We start from the raw sequence: 15791 nt of genomic DNA on the forward strand, positions 1-15791 counted from the left end.
GAAATGAACTTTAAGCATCACATTTTTTTGGCCAGGTTGGAGGCCCATAACGGAAACGTTTCTTTTTTATTTCTCACTCACTCCAGTGAGGCACCAGGGTTGGTTTTTCCCAGCCAATCAGACATTATTTTGCAGAATTAGTATTAAAACTTATGGATAACCAGCACCCTCCAAATGCCTGAATGTATAGTAGGTATGAACGATCATTCAAATTAAATGTATAGAGTGCAAATATAGAGTGCCTGCTGTTTGCATGTAAATAACAATAAGTATGAAGAGAGAAGTCCAACAGACATGCAGATGTGCTCAAAAAGTCCCATAAGCATGAGCCCAAAAATTTGGAAGTACAAAGAGAACCCTCATGAATGAGAGACATGGACTTCAAGGTTGCTCTAGTGACCAAATGGAAATACCAGACAGAGTTAAAAGGGAGGGGGAAAAGGAGAAATATTCCAAATGCAAAACCGCTCACCCCTAAGCTCCTGATGCTTCCCTCCTCCCTCTGCATCCTTCTTCCAGTCCTCCTTCACCTCCATCTCTCCCCCCCTGCTGCCTTCAGAGAAACTGGCATAACTCAACCACCCCACACCCACCCAAGCCCAACTCAATAATAAGGTGACAGCTGAAGAAAATGGCGTCTTTCAATTTGAGTCCCTCCAATCTCATTATATTGAGATAGGGAAGTTGCATGACTGCCTGTGAGGAGGCTTCAATAGGAGCCGGCGAGGCAGACGTGCAAAGAGGGCAGAGAAAGTTAAGAGACAAGGCAGAGGAGGGAATCTAATCTAATCTAACCTGACTATTGAGCAAATAGCAGGAAGAGTTCATCAGAGTTTGAATACCGGTTTAAAAAAATAATCATCTCAAGCTTTTAGAGTTAGTTCAAATATTCAGCCAGGTCTGTGTCCGAACAGCTGAAAGAGCAAGATCAGCAAACATTCCCTCGAATGCAGTCCCTCGTTGTGTTGGCCGGCTTGCTAAGTAGCTTTAACCTGAATTGCAGAGGCATAAAGCTATTCTTAGAGCAACAAGGGGGCAGCCTGATCCCTAAAGGGGCTGCAGGTGCAACACAAATAATGCTTTAAAAAATGCTCATGGCAGAAGGGGTTGTTTGTTATGTGAATTTGCAGCCAGAAGATTTTCGGCTTAGCGTACTACTGTCTGAAAACAAGGTGAACTGGAAAAGTCTGTTCTGCACAAATGTGGGAAAATATAAGAGCTGTGTTCCCCCAACAAATACTCTGCAAAGTTCCCTGAAAATGCAGTCATACCCCTTACATTTTGTCTTACCCCTGAATTCAAATCTATTTTGGGAACTTAATGTGTTTTGTCATCATAAGGTAACATAAATATGGAGAAAGAGTTAATTAGAAAACAGTAAACAGACCCATATTGGGGCGATGCAGAGATCAGGTGTCAGAATCTGTTTACAAGACAAGTGTTGGTCATGCACTTCACAAATCTGGCCTGTATGGAAGGGCAGCAAGAAGAAAGTCGTTGTTTTATCTGTGATCTTGTTCTTTTGGTCTCTACCTAAAGCTTTTAACTATAGATGTACTCATCACTGTTCCTCATCCTGGTCACTTCACACTCAGCTGCAAACTTTCCCCCCAAAATCTGGAGATCACAATCTGATGAAGCCAAAAGGATCACATTATCTGCAAAAGGCAGAGACGCAATCCTCAACCCATAAAAGTCATGAACAGAATCGGTGACAAAGGGTAAAATTGTCCAACTCCCACCAAAAAAAAGAGCCTGACTTACTACTGGCAATGCAGACCAAGCTCTGACACAGACATCCAGGGACCTAACAGGGCCCAGAGGGATGCGGTCAGACACCTTCCCATGCATCCTGCAGGACACTGCTGAGCTGGTCCGGTGTTCCACAACCAGGACGAAAACCACATTGTTCTTCCTGAATCCAAGGTTTGACTACCCTACAGATGCTCCTCTCTAGAACCCCGAATAGACCTGACCAGGGAAGCTGAAGAATGTGATCCCCCTTTAGTTGGAACACTCTCTCCAGAACCCCCTTTTTGAATATGGGAACCACCAACCAGGTCTCCCAATAAAGGGGAACTGTCCCTGATGTCAACATAATAATTGCAGAGTCGTGTCAACCAACACAACCCCACAACATTCTGAGAAACTCTGGTTTCCTTGTGAACTTGCCACTGAGGAACCCACTACAACACAACAAGACCCAGTGGCAGCAACGCAGTGAATGGCAGCAAGTGAATGGAAGGGAATGGTAGACCTGAGGCCTAGATGAAAGCATATCTGTGTTACAGTGGCTCAGTCAAAGTCTAGACTTAAATCTAGACAAAAAAAACAAAACAAACAAACTGATAGACGTTCTCCATCAAATGTTACTGAGTTTGGGTTATTTTGAAAACAAGACTTACGGGGGGATGGGGAGGCTAAAAACAAAAGCATGCCACACTTTTCAGATTTCTCTTTTTATTTTATTTCCATAAAATGCATAGAAGTCTCAATTGGAATTTGACATAACATTTAGTGGTAGATATATATTTTTGCCCAGGACTGTATAAAGAGGAAGAAATTCACAAAATATGGAAACATTTATTTGACATTAACCAAGCCAGAAAATGCAAGTTGATTAAAACGAGAAGGTGACTGGGGAAGTGAACATAGAAACTCCCACAGCTGCAGCCTGCTGGCTTGTGGCCACTGTGGTCCTACATGCAGAGCACTTGCTGAAAACACAGACCACAGAGAGCGCCACTGAGAAACCAAACTGCCTATCATCAAACCACACAGCTGATGGAGGAAAGCCAAGACCGGATTTTAGACCCAGGCACACACAGAAACGGCTAGCTGATCCCTCCGTCTGCATGAAAACTCCTTCTTTACAACACCAAATCGCTGAGAGGGTTAACGAGAAAACTAAAAAGTAATCTTAAAAGAACATATTGTTAGTTTTTTCTTTTTTTCCCCTGATGGTGGAAGCTTGGATTAACAATAACAGATACAACTTAACTACTCCCAGACAGAGAGAGGTTTAGGTGCAGCGGCTTTAGTAATGAACTGGCGAAGAGCCAAATCTCCAACAAACTGGAGCTGACTACCAAAAATGTCCAGGCAGACATGACACACATGACAATTATGTGGCTCCGCACTTTGCAAGGACACAAAAACACAAAGGACACCTGCACACGCGTGCATGATTGCACAGAGTGACGTCCAAAGAGTAAAGCATCCCACCAAATACTTGTAGGAGGAGGCATGCAGATACAGTACAGATATGAACCTCTGAGCACATCCACACATGCCAACTCAAGATTAGATGTGGAAAAGGAATGAGAGAGCCTGGAGCATGCAGACTGTGTGTGCGTGTGTGTGTGCCTGTGTGTGAGGATGAATCCTGAGCCCACACTGAGCTGTCTGCCTCAGCCTCCACTGAGCAAACAGCGGGGAGGGAGAGGCCTACGCTACAGCACTGAGGAAACTGGTATGACTGGGAACACACACTCACACACACACGCATACACATAAATAAACGTGCCTCGTGCAGCTGACAGTCAGCAGCAGACACAGAGCCATCCTAGAAAGCACAGCCAACCCACCAGGCCCACCGAGCGTAAGCCATTGTCTGAATCTCTAGGTGATCCCTCAAGTCCCATCCAGGAGAAGCAGCCCACTTCAGCTCACACTGAGTTACATCCACACACGCATACACACGCATACACACGCACACACACGCACACACGCACTCAAGGAGCAACAGTTTCTCACTGTGCTGAAATTAACCATACCAATTAGCTGCCTCTTTGACCAATAGGGATACGAAGGGCTCCCCCTAGAGGTAAAATCGCATCATTGGAAGAGTCAAAAGAGAAATATAAGAGAATTGGGAAAATTAGTGCCCAATTACGAGAAACGTCCGAGCCAACAAAGGATTTCACTTTAGTGCGGGGAAATGAGGTGATTAAACTGGAAGTGAATGAAGTGCTGCACATGTAAAATAGGCTTTATGAGGGCTGAGGACAGATTGCGTTTCGTACTGATTTGTTGCTCCGACTGGTCTTTTCCTTGAAAATGTGTGTGTTTGGGTTTTGTTCCAGTCAGACCAGTAAAAACACTTAAGTCTGTACACCTGGCCCACACACCTGTTTCGTCCACTATTGTCCATCTGTGTAGTCACTCATGCAGACACACACACACACACACACACACACACACGCATGCATTTCGGCCCCTTCAGAGCTTTATGTGAGCATGCACAGAGGAGGGCTGATATCAGGCATCCCACCACCACTCTGGTGCTCCCCTCCCCCATCCCCGGCCTTTCCACGGCTGAACTTAACAGATTAAACTATGCAATATCACCCATACCAAGTCACCCCTCCCACCCCACCCCAATTCAATTTCTTCTCCACTCTCCTCCTCTCTCAGTCAAATGATTTCTCTTTTTTTCCCCCGTCTCTCTCTCCTTGTCCACTTTCAGAGAGAGAGAGAATGTGTGTGTGTGTGTACACGTGTGTGCGAGCAAACACATTCCCCTGCTCCTCTGATGCTGGGCTCAAACTGGCACACGGAGGGAAACGGTGGCTTAAAATGTTCAAACGTGCACTAATAAAGCTCCTGTGTGAGCGTGTGTCTGTCAGAGGGAGACAAAGAGGCCACACACTCGGTTTGACAGTGACAGACAGACAGATGGACGGACAGGAGCGGGTGTCTGTGCAGGAACGAAACGTCTGCCACAATACCAGCTGGAAAACGTCAGTTTCCTCGAATCGCTGTCACGGCACCGGGTCGGCCTGTTTGCGTGTGTAAATGTGTGTGTGCATATTTAAACTCAAGAGCAGTGACAGAGAGTAGCAGGCCAGACATATGTGCAGAGTTGTGCCACAGATCATGTCATTTCTGTCAGGGCTTTGTGTTACCTGCAGAATGGGGTTTTAATGAGAGGTGTAGGGTTTCCCACATGGACCTCCTTCTTTGTCCACTGGGTGTGGTTTCTCTGGCAGTCCCTAAATCACAGGGTCTGTTTGTGCATAAATCCACATGCAGGCTACTGTTGGCGCACACCTCTTTATGCGTCCTGTGTGCAATGCTCTCCTGGTCTGAGCGTGTGGGTGTGTTTGCTGTAGCCCATGGCTGGCTGCAGAGTGTGCCGAGGGTAGTACATCAGGGTAAGGCAATCTGCCTCTGAACAGCTCCTTCAGGTGAGATTTATCACCACTGCACTTGGCCTCTTATTATAGCGATGGATTCCCAACCTCTGATTCTGTGCGTGCACCTCTCTGTGCTGGCAATGTGTGTGGGTGCGTGGGTGTGTGTATGTGTAGGTGTGTGCATGTGCACACACCTACACATGTGTGTGTGGTACCCTACCAAAACCCACCCCCACCTCTTCACCTCAGTCTGCATCCCTATTAAAGCGCTGCAGAGAAAATCAGTCTTTTCTTTTTTTTTGACTCCACCCTCATAAACTCCTCAAATGGACCCAAAAGAAGCACAGAGGAAATAGAGATGCTCCAGTTTTATAGAGCGACTAGATTCACATATTTACATTTAAATATAGAATTTCTAATTCTACACACTTTTTATCATTCAGCTTAGTTTTTGGTATGCCGGTATGCAAGTTGGTTTAAGTACTGAGTATAAAAATATTATAGATTTTCAGCATTTACACATTTAAAACTAAAAACAAGCTTACCGCTTGTTGTTACTGAACTGATAAATATTAGTTATGTACTAATGAAATTACATGAAATAATATGTGGAAACATTTTACATCTTGATTTGGTTCATTTTCAGGCTGAACTTTCAAAAAGTGAACCAAACAATAGAGAGAATGCCATGCAGAGGCGCTGACGTGAAGTGTAAGCCGTGTCAATGTGTCTGCACGAGATGCATGAAGTGGTTTTACCTCCTATCCGTGGCTCTATATGGATTTGTATTTTCACCTGTTTTTGCAAACTGCCCCAGGGTTCACTTGCAAGCAAATCAAGACCCACTCCAAAGTTCAGAGGACCTTTCACATTTCCCCCAAACACAGCAAACTATCCAAAGAAATACATTTCAATCTATTTTTAATGGACCAAACGTTTCAGTGTTAAAAGGCCAAAATACACCAGCAAAAACATTTAATATAACCCTACCTAAATTTGAAGGACAAGTGTTTTATTGAGCAGGATATTATCAATCTAGCTGTTCTTATTTGCTAAGAACTGTTTATTTTTAACCAGCTAATCGGCAGTGCACAGCAACACTTTTGTGGAGAGGAGGCTTTGTCTATGCATCATACAGCTTGAGAAACCTCTGCATACTCCCATCTTTTTCTCTGGCATCTCATTAAAAAGTATTTAAGCTTTCAAACATTTCAGGCAGTTTTGAAACTGTAGCTTTTAAAATTCTTGGTATATCTCGATATGAGTAATTCACCCCTTCCTTAAGCTAGTGTGAATAAACCTCACAGGCACCGTCAGTTAAATCGTTGCAATTTTGCCCTTGACTTCAGTTGCACTTATATTTACAAGAGTGATGATTGCATAAAAAGCTTCAGAGGTACACTTCCTTTTCCATACTTCAATTATTATAAGCTGCGGAGCTGCTCAACCTCTACAGACTGCTGGAGGGGACGGGGGGTAGGAGCAATATGGACCTCAGAATGTGATGGTAGTTTTTTAAAAAGCTGTCACTGTAAACTCTTTTTTGGAGAAACATGCTGATGTGACAGTCTGTTAAAGGTGTTAAATCCAGAAAATGAAGTAATGATACACTAGGTGTGCATGTGAGATCCTAACAGAAATAAGATTTTAAGCATTTCCTGCATTATGACCCAGTCTTCCAGCAGACCGCCAACATTTTCAGGCTCCACTTATTCCGTGTGAGATCGAGTCTGAAACCTCAAACAGATCAGACAAACCAGCTTCCTGTAATCCAGTTAACCTTCCTGTTTGTGCTGAAGCACCTCGCTGCTCCTCCATGTCGCTGCATGTCGACATGGCGGAGCGGCAAACTGACCAGATTAGATAGTCCTTGATGTTGGATTCACGAAAACAAGACCTCTAAAAAAAACAATAAATAAATAAATAAATAATCTGTATCTTTGTTTTTCACCAAAGCAGGAAGTAGTTAGATTTACTCGGTTACATTAACTTAAGTAACTTATTAGAAAAATTTTATTTTTAGGAGTGGTTTTACTTCACTATACATTTTACTTGTACTTATAATTGTACAATAAATAGTATATTCTCTGTCACTGCAAGTACTTTAACCTGTTCTATCACTACTTTTACTTAAGTAAAAATATGGTAAAGTATTGCTACTATCCTCTGACTTTCACATGTAAAAAGATTTCACAAATGATAAACTTTGTTTTAAGAAATTTAGAACTTTGATTATTCCAGTACAGGTTTAACTCAACCATATAAATTATATTTTTATTCTTCTCCAAGGTGATTCTAAAGTGCTCCCTCTTTTGAGCTGTAACAAACAAAATGAAGATTTGATGATGTCAATTTAGATTTTAAAAATGCTTAGGATCATCCATGTCAGCTTTGGTCACTAGAGACAATCAAATGCAGCTCAGACTTTTTAAAGATTCCCCCGAAAGTTTATACTGAATGGGAAGCTCAGAAGCAGATGCTAATTTTAGTATTAATAGCAATTAGAAACAGAGATTACAGATCATTCCAATTGTGTCGCTGCAGCAATGTTTCTTTTTACTTCTGAATCGGCACATTTCTGTGCGTTTGGAGCAAACATCCTGGAAATTTGGAAGAGTATTTCCAGGGGAGGAAACAAAGACAGTAGAGGAAAGTAGTTGATAAGTCATGTTCTTTATATTTTAGTTTACCAAAAGTAAATAAAGTCATTTTGTGGCGTTGTTAGACGTCTAAATGTGGACTGATTTTAGCCTAGTGCCCAAAAAAAATGTTAAATAGAAGGAACGGTAGCCAGCTTTAAACTCATGACCCTTCAGCTAGCTGCCTGTGTTTTTGTAACAAAGCTATGTGTCAGGATAGATACTCTAGAACAAATGATATATAAATCAAGGGCATGAGTGTATTGTTAGCAGTTATTTTTTTGAAACTCTGTTCCTCTTTCCTGCCGTGGCTACATTCTGTCAGAGCTGCATCCTCGCTGTTACAAACAACTTTTCCACGGTGGTGTGTGGTGTGTTCTGCTTGGAAATCACAATTCTTCATGCACAACCCCAACAAACGTGAACATGGACTCTGATGATGATGTCATGGAAGCATCTCATAGTGCAGCTGAATTGTTTCACAACACTGTAGACTAAATGGCGTGCTTCATGCTTTCTGACATTTTTGCATTTTTCTCTGTCTTTTTGAGGACCTTATGAATTTTTTATTTAAATTCTAAGTTTAGACCACTTTTAGACCAGAGGCTTTGGCTTGGCCTAAACCTGGCATAACTTAAGGTTTTAATCAACTATGACTATTTATAAATCTATTATTGACTCATGTCTTATGTATAGATTAGATATTGAAATTGGGTCTAATGCTCACTTGGAAAATGTTTAATTTTAATTCATCTTGTGGTGTAAGCTTAAACAAGAATAACAATCCAAAATAAACAAGCCAACATATGACCTACAGCAACACAGCGCCGTGGAGCAACAGCCACGCTGATCCAGAAATAACGTCAGTATCAGGTCTGGTGATGGCATTTAACTAGATCGGACCCAGTTCTCTAGGAATGAATCAAGAAACTGTTTGGTGCAGACTGAGAACAAAATAGATTTGGTTTGAGCTATCCCCATCTTCTCCCACCACACACTCCTCTTCAGATTTACACGAACATTCATGCTGAATTTTCCTAAATTTGCTGGCTGGAAAGCACGCAAGGTCCCTAAGCAGTGGAGCTGACTGACAGTCAGTTAGGTAGCACTGGAGAAATAGGTCATAGCGCTATAAATACTTATCTATGCTTCGCTCTTTCTCCCTCTCTCAGCTTCTTTCGCTCTTACCTTCCTAAAAAAAAAAAAGGGCAACTACAACATATAGAAAGTCTAAGTAATGGAGATGATGAAAGGAGAAACTCGGAAAAAGTAACCCTCTTAAAAACATCAGACCTCAGGCTCGCTCCCATAAGATTACAGAAAAAGAAAACTCGGAGAGGAGAAATGAGTGCAACAGTGTGTGTGTGTGTGTGCGTGTGCGTGTGAGTGTGCGTGTGCGTGCGTGTGTACCGGAGGCAGAGTAGAAATGAGCGAGTGAGGGAATGAGAGGGTGAGACTGGGAAGGGGAAAGAAAGCTCTAGAACTGGCAGGCTGCGGCCTGAGCCATCACACTGGGCTGTTTGCACACAGAGCCGGTTATTACATGGAACTCATTTAGCTGGGCTCAGTCAGGCAGGGCACAAGTAATATTATATAGGCCCTGCTGCAACTGCCTCCAATACAGCAGCACGCGCTTATCTGCATCTGCCCCTTCTAACCAGCACAAAGAAGTAATATCGCCGAGAGACACCGCGCATCCCCACATTCTGAGTTCTGGCTGCTGTGAAGCCGTAGAAATGAATTTAATTGCGCTTTGTTCCATTTTTAAAGATTTTAGTCATTTTCTAATCCGAATATATTGAGACGGGATATTTATATCCCATCTCAGAATGTGAAACATTATATAATTTGGTAACAGTGGACTATAAACCTTTCCTGTCAATAGATTTGAGTCTAAATCCCCCTAAAAAGCTCTTAAGTATAAGCTTTCTAAAAGGAATTACAGGGATCTAAAAAAATGGATATAAACTGTCCTCAGTTATAGTTTCTGCTGAATATCAACACAGACATTGATCCAGGATGGGGAGGAGTGATTTGGAAGTGGTGGGGGTTTAATGATTTGAGCCAAAGAAGGAGGTAGAGAGGAGGGGACCATGGAAAGGAAGTGGCTGAACAAAAGGAAAACAAGTGATGAGGAAAAAGGGAGGTAAAGATGCAGATAGGGCAGCGACGTTGATGTGAGGAAGAGAGGAAATCGGATGGAGAGAGAAGCAGAGGGAAAAAGATAGAAAGAGAGATTAAACGTTTCTCTAATCCAGCCGAGCGACAGACTGGTAGGGAAATGCTCAGTGGATCCACTCGTCAGCCGCTGACAGACTCGGCCCAAGATTGTTTAGGACCCTAAGCACACACTGATTTGGGAGGCCCTCCTCCATTTAAACCCATCTTCCACCGCCACTGAAATCATGCAAACAGAGTAAATTAATCACCAGGTTAGACTAGTCCACATGTTATTTTAAGCTTTCATGTTTGTCTAAAAAGCAACAAAATGACTCTTTGTTGAGTTTTTGTAAAAAGTACATAGGTTTTATGAAGCTCGTGTTTTAAAGGAAGTGTAGAAAGAACCTGTTGAACAAGTAATTAAAGCTTTTGTTTAATCCAACAAAACACTTCAAAAACAGATGCTAACTTTAGCGTCATCAGTGGCTAACAGTTAGCGGATCATGGCATTTCCACATTTATTTTTTCATTTTATACCTGCAAATAAACTATTTAATATCCATCTACTTAAACTACTGTGCATGTTGACATGTTGATTTTTCCATGAAGTCCAGTATTTTCATGAAACATGTTGGTAAAAAAAAATCAAATATCAATTATTCCACATACTTGTGTTATTTTATTTTTTTTTTTTAACTTCCCGAAGGTTTGGTTTTAGTTTATTTGGGCAAGGTGATTCTTTTGAATTGTGACAGACTCAGATCACTCCTCAAATAAAAGTGAATAATTTTTGCCGGAACCATGTTTCACCACAATAAACTGTAATCAAACATAGTAAACGACTAGAAATCACAAACTGTCCAATGCTAACTTTAGCAGGTACAAAACTTTCTGAACCAGATGGCTCCATTTTGTATCTGAGGACGTAATGTGCGACATGATCAAAACTGCAAAGGTCCAAAACAGAGAATGGAAGAAAGACCCACTCCCCCTCTCTACAGTTTCACAGATCAGTAGTACAATCATATTGACCATATAAGAGATTATGCTCTGTTTGAGCCTTACATCAATCATTTCACATGGTTTGTTAAAGAAATTTGCCATTAAACAAACTACGGAGACAAAATTATTGACTTACTCATTTGGTCTGACGGTCTTGTCTAATATGCAGCTTTTCAATACAGACTTGATAGAGTGGGCAATAATTTTAAATTGCTTTATAATTGATATTTAGGAACTTCACACTCCTGTCAGACCATCATGTATCTGCCTTTCATTTCAGCAGTGTTGGAAGCCATGATGCAAAATTACGCCTGACTACACACTGAGTCTGTGGCATGCACAGCTTGAAAACTAGCCAGCCAGGCTGCCATAAATTTGTTTTGGCAAGTTGAAACATTTCAAGAGAGCTGCAGCTCCCACACGCGCTGTTTATGTCCACCACTGCTACAGAAGAGACGTATTTTCAATTCAAATGCTGCAATAAGACCTGTCCAGGGTGTATCCCGCCTCTCGCCCAAAATGTCTCGCTGTAGGCAGGCACCAGCACCCCTCCTGACCTCTCTAGGGACAAGGGTGTACAGAAAATGGACGGACGGACGGACGGACGGACGGACGGACGGACGGACGGACGGACGGACGGATGTTGCAGTAAGGACACAATAAAAGCAATGCTCAATCTCGCACAACAGTAACGCATCTACACTTATGAAGAAGCTCCCAGCTCAGCATGTCAGATGCTTGAAAGTGAAAGAGAAACTAAAGCTTGACTTACGTTGTGACTAATACTTTATTTATCTCACGAAATATGGACACTCATTCAAATGTCTCTACAGTTGAGCCTGGAATGTGAAATAAATCAGTTAAAAAAATTAAATGAGACGTTGACATCATGGCAGACGTAACTAAGCTCATCTTGATGGAGCAGAATGTGGTGGATTCCCAATGTGCATGCACTACTTGGAAGGGGAAGACATCAATTTTAATATTGTTTGTGGTACAATTGAACTACTTTACGTAGCTCATGTACTAAAGCAGCATAGACATGGTGAGGTTGTGGCTCTGGCTAGAGACTATGTTGTTCTGTACACTGCAAAACCTGTTTATCTGGCATCAATAAGACATTTTATCAGTGAATTTATTCCTGAGCCTGAACAATCTTTAAAGAAATTTAGGGACAGAAGAGGCATTGTTTCCGCCCCAGGCTCGCAGCCAGCCACCCTATTAGAGCTGACTTTGAACCCAATCTCGCTGGTTGTTTGGCCCATTTTTAGCAGGATAGGCCTCTAATTTGTGAGCCTCTTGTAGCAAGTTTGTTTGGGGACGTGCTAATTAAAAGGGCTTGTTTAAAAGCCCATTTCAGTGTTGTAACTGGAACGTACTTAAAGCCGTACTGGGTAACGATGGCATTTATATAGCCAAGGAGATGTTAAAAGGAGCTTCGATTGCTGCGGCTGAGTTGTCTAATACATACATTCAGCTTTGCAGTTTCACAGAGCCCACACTGATTCAGTGATCTAACATCTCTGCAGAGCTGATACTGGCTGACAGCTTGTGCTGCCTTGTTTTGTCCCTCGTTTTTACCTCCTTTGTCTAACTTAAAGCACTTAAAAATCAATATAGGACCACCATTTGAAAGTGTGCTGTTGTTCATTAGTCACTGGCCCTCAGTCTGGCATTTACTCTGCATTCCCTGTGCACCTTTTTTTTTTAACCAACCCTATTCTCCTTCTTTTCTGCTCAACCTCTGCTCCCCCTTTGACTCCATGCAAATCAGTCAATTTAATCCCCTGACATGGTCTCACCGAGGGCCTCTGGGAGCAATCTGGCCACACTTCTGCTTTGCTTGAACGAGCATACCATGGACCAAAGACGACTTAGAGGAGGATGGCCGAGGAGAAGACGAAATGTTTCGTATGCTACTTCCCACCCCCTTCCCCTCCTCGTTTATGTCCAAATCCTGGTGCAAGATTATCATAAACAGTTTTATTTATGACGCTGGTGTTAGTTCTGGCATAAATAATGCCCAGGGTGAGCTCCTTTTTCTGCAACCCCTCAAGCAATATTGTATCCCAAAAAATAGATATTGAACAAAGGGGTTATACAAGTTGGGTCATATGTTCGACAATGTTAAGAGAAACCTAAGAATCCAGTTTTTACATGTAGATTAGAGGTTTAATCAACAGGGAATTTGAATTAAAGCACCTATAATCACTGTAGAATAATTCAATGCATGTCAGACTAGTCAATATATTGTGCTTTTCACACTCTCTTATATATGCTGCTGGCATAATTGTGTAATGGCTTCAAAAATTGCATATGTTCATTGTAAAATAACAAATTTCTGCAGCAGATTAAACGCAGTTCAGAGTCTTAAAAATCAATCTTGAATCAGATAGTAACTTTTGCATCAGCTTTAGTCTCTTTTGTACCCCATTTTTAGGGAACATAGTGGACAGTGGACATATTGGATGAAGTCAATATTTCCACTATCAAGATTCTCTGCACCCTCAATTTATAAGATGTGAATCAAACACCAACTTCCGCAAGAGCAGCAACTCGGCGAGAACAACACATTTCAACAACTGAGCACACCGCTGACTGGCAAAAATAAAAAATTAACAACTTGTTCAGCTAAGCCGGTGGTGCCCCCCAGTGCCATCCTGAACATAAAGTTATACTCCCAATATTACAAAACAAACCACTGTATGGCATTTCTTTGGCGTTTCACCAAAGAAGTCATCTTGTTTTCTGAACAGTGAGACTGTTGTGTTTGATCGGCCCTGACTACCAGCTGGTCATAAAATCTAAACGTTGATCTTTTTCCAAACATGTCATACTTTAGAGCTCTTAGGCTGTTGACTGAAGAATACTCAAAGAATACTCCAAGTTGTATTTTGCCACTCAAAGTAAGCCACAGCTGTGAAAAGCTCTTTGAAAGGAAGCTCTACTTGTTTAAAACACGTCTAGATGAAGTTAATTCCTGCTGCAAGAGAGCGAGAGAGAGCAACACTTTCCGCAGGGAGGAAGAACAGAGGAAGGCAAGGTTCCTGTTTAAGTCCTTTGAGTTTTAAAATTGTCTAGTATGTCGAATTTTAAAATGCTCTTTGTGGAATTTTTAATGATAAATAATGAGCTACATTCTCCATTCAAAACAATCAGACTGCAGTTTTGGGAATGCTAAGCTAATTGCTAATACAAGATGCAGTGGAAAATTTAAAATGTGAATTGTGTAACCGTTGTGTCTTTGTTTTAAAATATTTCTAAAACCCTCCTTTAGAGTGAATTTTACACATCCAGTTTGATGTCTTTGATCTTGATATGAATAATTTATCACTGCTCAAGGCAGGCAGGAAGGCTACAAAAATATTTAAAATGCTGTTCATACATTTGTCTTCTTATATTATAGCTTTTAAAGAAAAAAAAAAGAAATTTGCCAGAATCTCTACAGGTGGAGACTCAGGAGTTAAAATTATTCTAGTGAAGAGGGAATATTTTATTTCTGGGGACTGGCTGGTGTTTAATTACAATAGCAATCAACCAAAAACACTAAAATACCCTGACAGCCAATCAGAGCAGCCCTCCAATCAGCACCATAGCACCCAGGTTCCCTGCCTCCTGTGAAGTGATATTCAAAGCAGCCACATGTAGGCTGGCCGCGCGCTGGATCGCACGAAATGTCTCGTGTCTGCACATCAGAGTGAAAAGCAGAGCGACTATCCATATATGTAATCTGGTCTCAGGTAGTTACGGAACCGGCACATGCGTCCGATGTCTGTCCCTGCTGCCGCACACAGCTCTGCTTCCCGAGACTTTTCTTTGTTTCAAACTGCTTAAAGCCGGAGCGGCTTGGAGCGCTCCAGCACATCACGGTTGGCTCGTATCGGAGCCATTGTGGAATATTTTGGCTGGATTAGTGTAAGCACCCACTGACAGGAGCACATCCGCTAACCTTTTTGGCCGGGAGCCCATAAGGCGGGCAACCTCTGCATTTCTCTGAGATAAACCTCATCATCATCATAATAATAATAAAAAAAGAAGTAGAACCACTAAAAACCGATGCGCAAAGCGGATCTCCATAAAGAAGCAAACGTGATGCTGTATGCATACAAGGTTAGTGTAAATGCGGCTTAAACGCGCGTAGGATGAGCGCAGCTCTCTGACCGGCGTATTTATCCCGCCTGTCCATCTCCGAGGCGTCCGGAAGGTAAAGCTGCATCCTAAAACCAGCAGCTGTGTTTACCTCCTCTTGGTCTAGAAACAGTGCTCAGTTCAAGCTGCTTTAAAGCCATCCAGAACTGCGGCCAGCCCGCCTCCACAGCCTGACTTTGACCGTGATCTTGGCTGGTTACACTGGCAAGGGACATGCCGGGTCACCCAAACCTACCTCCAGCATTCCTCCATATCCCTGCACACACACACGCCGCTGTTGGATCAGGGGAATGGTTTTATGAACTGCACCGGAGCGCACATACAAAACACTTCCATCCCCAAACCGAGATCCTTAAAATGCAACTTTTCTGCTCACTCGCATCCCCTGACATTATCCCAGTGTCTGCTGTGTGCATTGTATGTATATAGACATGCTGATGATCATGCTGAGAATTATCTGTGATTTATTATTTTTTTCCAAAAGCGCCGAGGTTGCGCTGACAGCATGCACAAACACACACGAAAAAGGCGCAAAAGCCCACAAGATGCCCGGTACTTACGATTTGAGGGGGTTCTGCACCGCTGTGGCCATTTTGGTATAGTATGATAGAATGCAACACCGCAGAGCCCAGTATTGTACATGTAATGTAGCAGCTATTTCAATTTCATTCATTCTCTGGGGCTGCGGCTGGACCGAGCCAGC

General features: G+C 42.3%; 1 protein-coding gene across 1 annotated transcript in view; it reads right to left on the reverse strand.

Annotated features, from left to right (window-relative positions):
- The window catches only part of dpf1 (double PHD fingers 1), a 59451-nt gene extending 43660 nt beyond the window's left edge, over positions 1–15791 (reverse strand). Inside the window, exon 1 of the mRNA XM_007575987.2 lies at positions 15649–15791. Within this exon, the coding sequence (XP_007576049.1) occupies positions 15649–15761 (113 nt within the window). The 5' untranslated portion in view covers positions 15762–15791. The remainder of the gene's footprint in view (positions 1–15648) is intronic.

This window comes from Poecilia formosa, unplaced genomic scaffold, assembly GCF_000485575.1.
Source record: "Poecilia formosa unplaced genomic scaffold, Poecilia_formosa-5.1.2 Scaffold393, whole genome shotgun sequence".
Lineage (NCBI taxonomy): Eukaryota > Metazoa > Chordata > Actinopteri > Cyprinodontiformes > Poeciliidae > Poecilia > Poecilia formosa.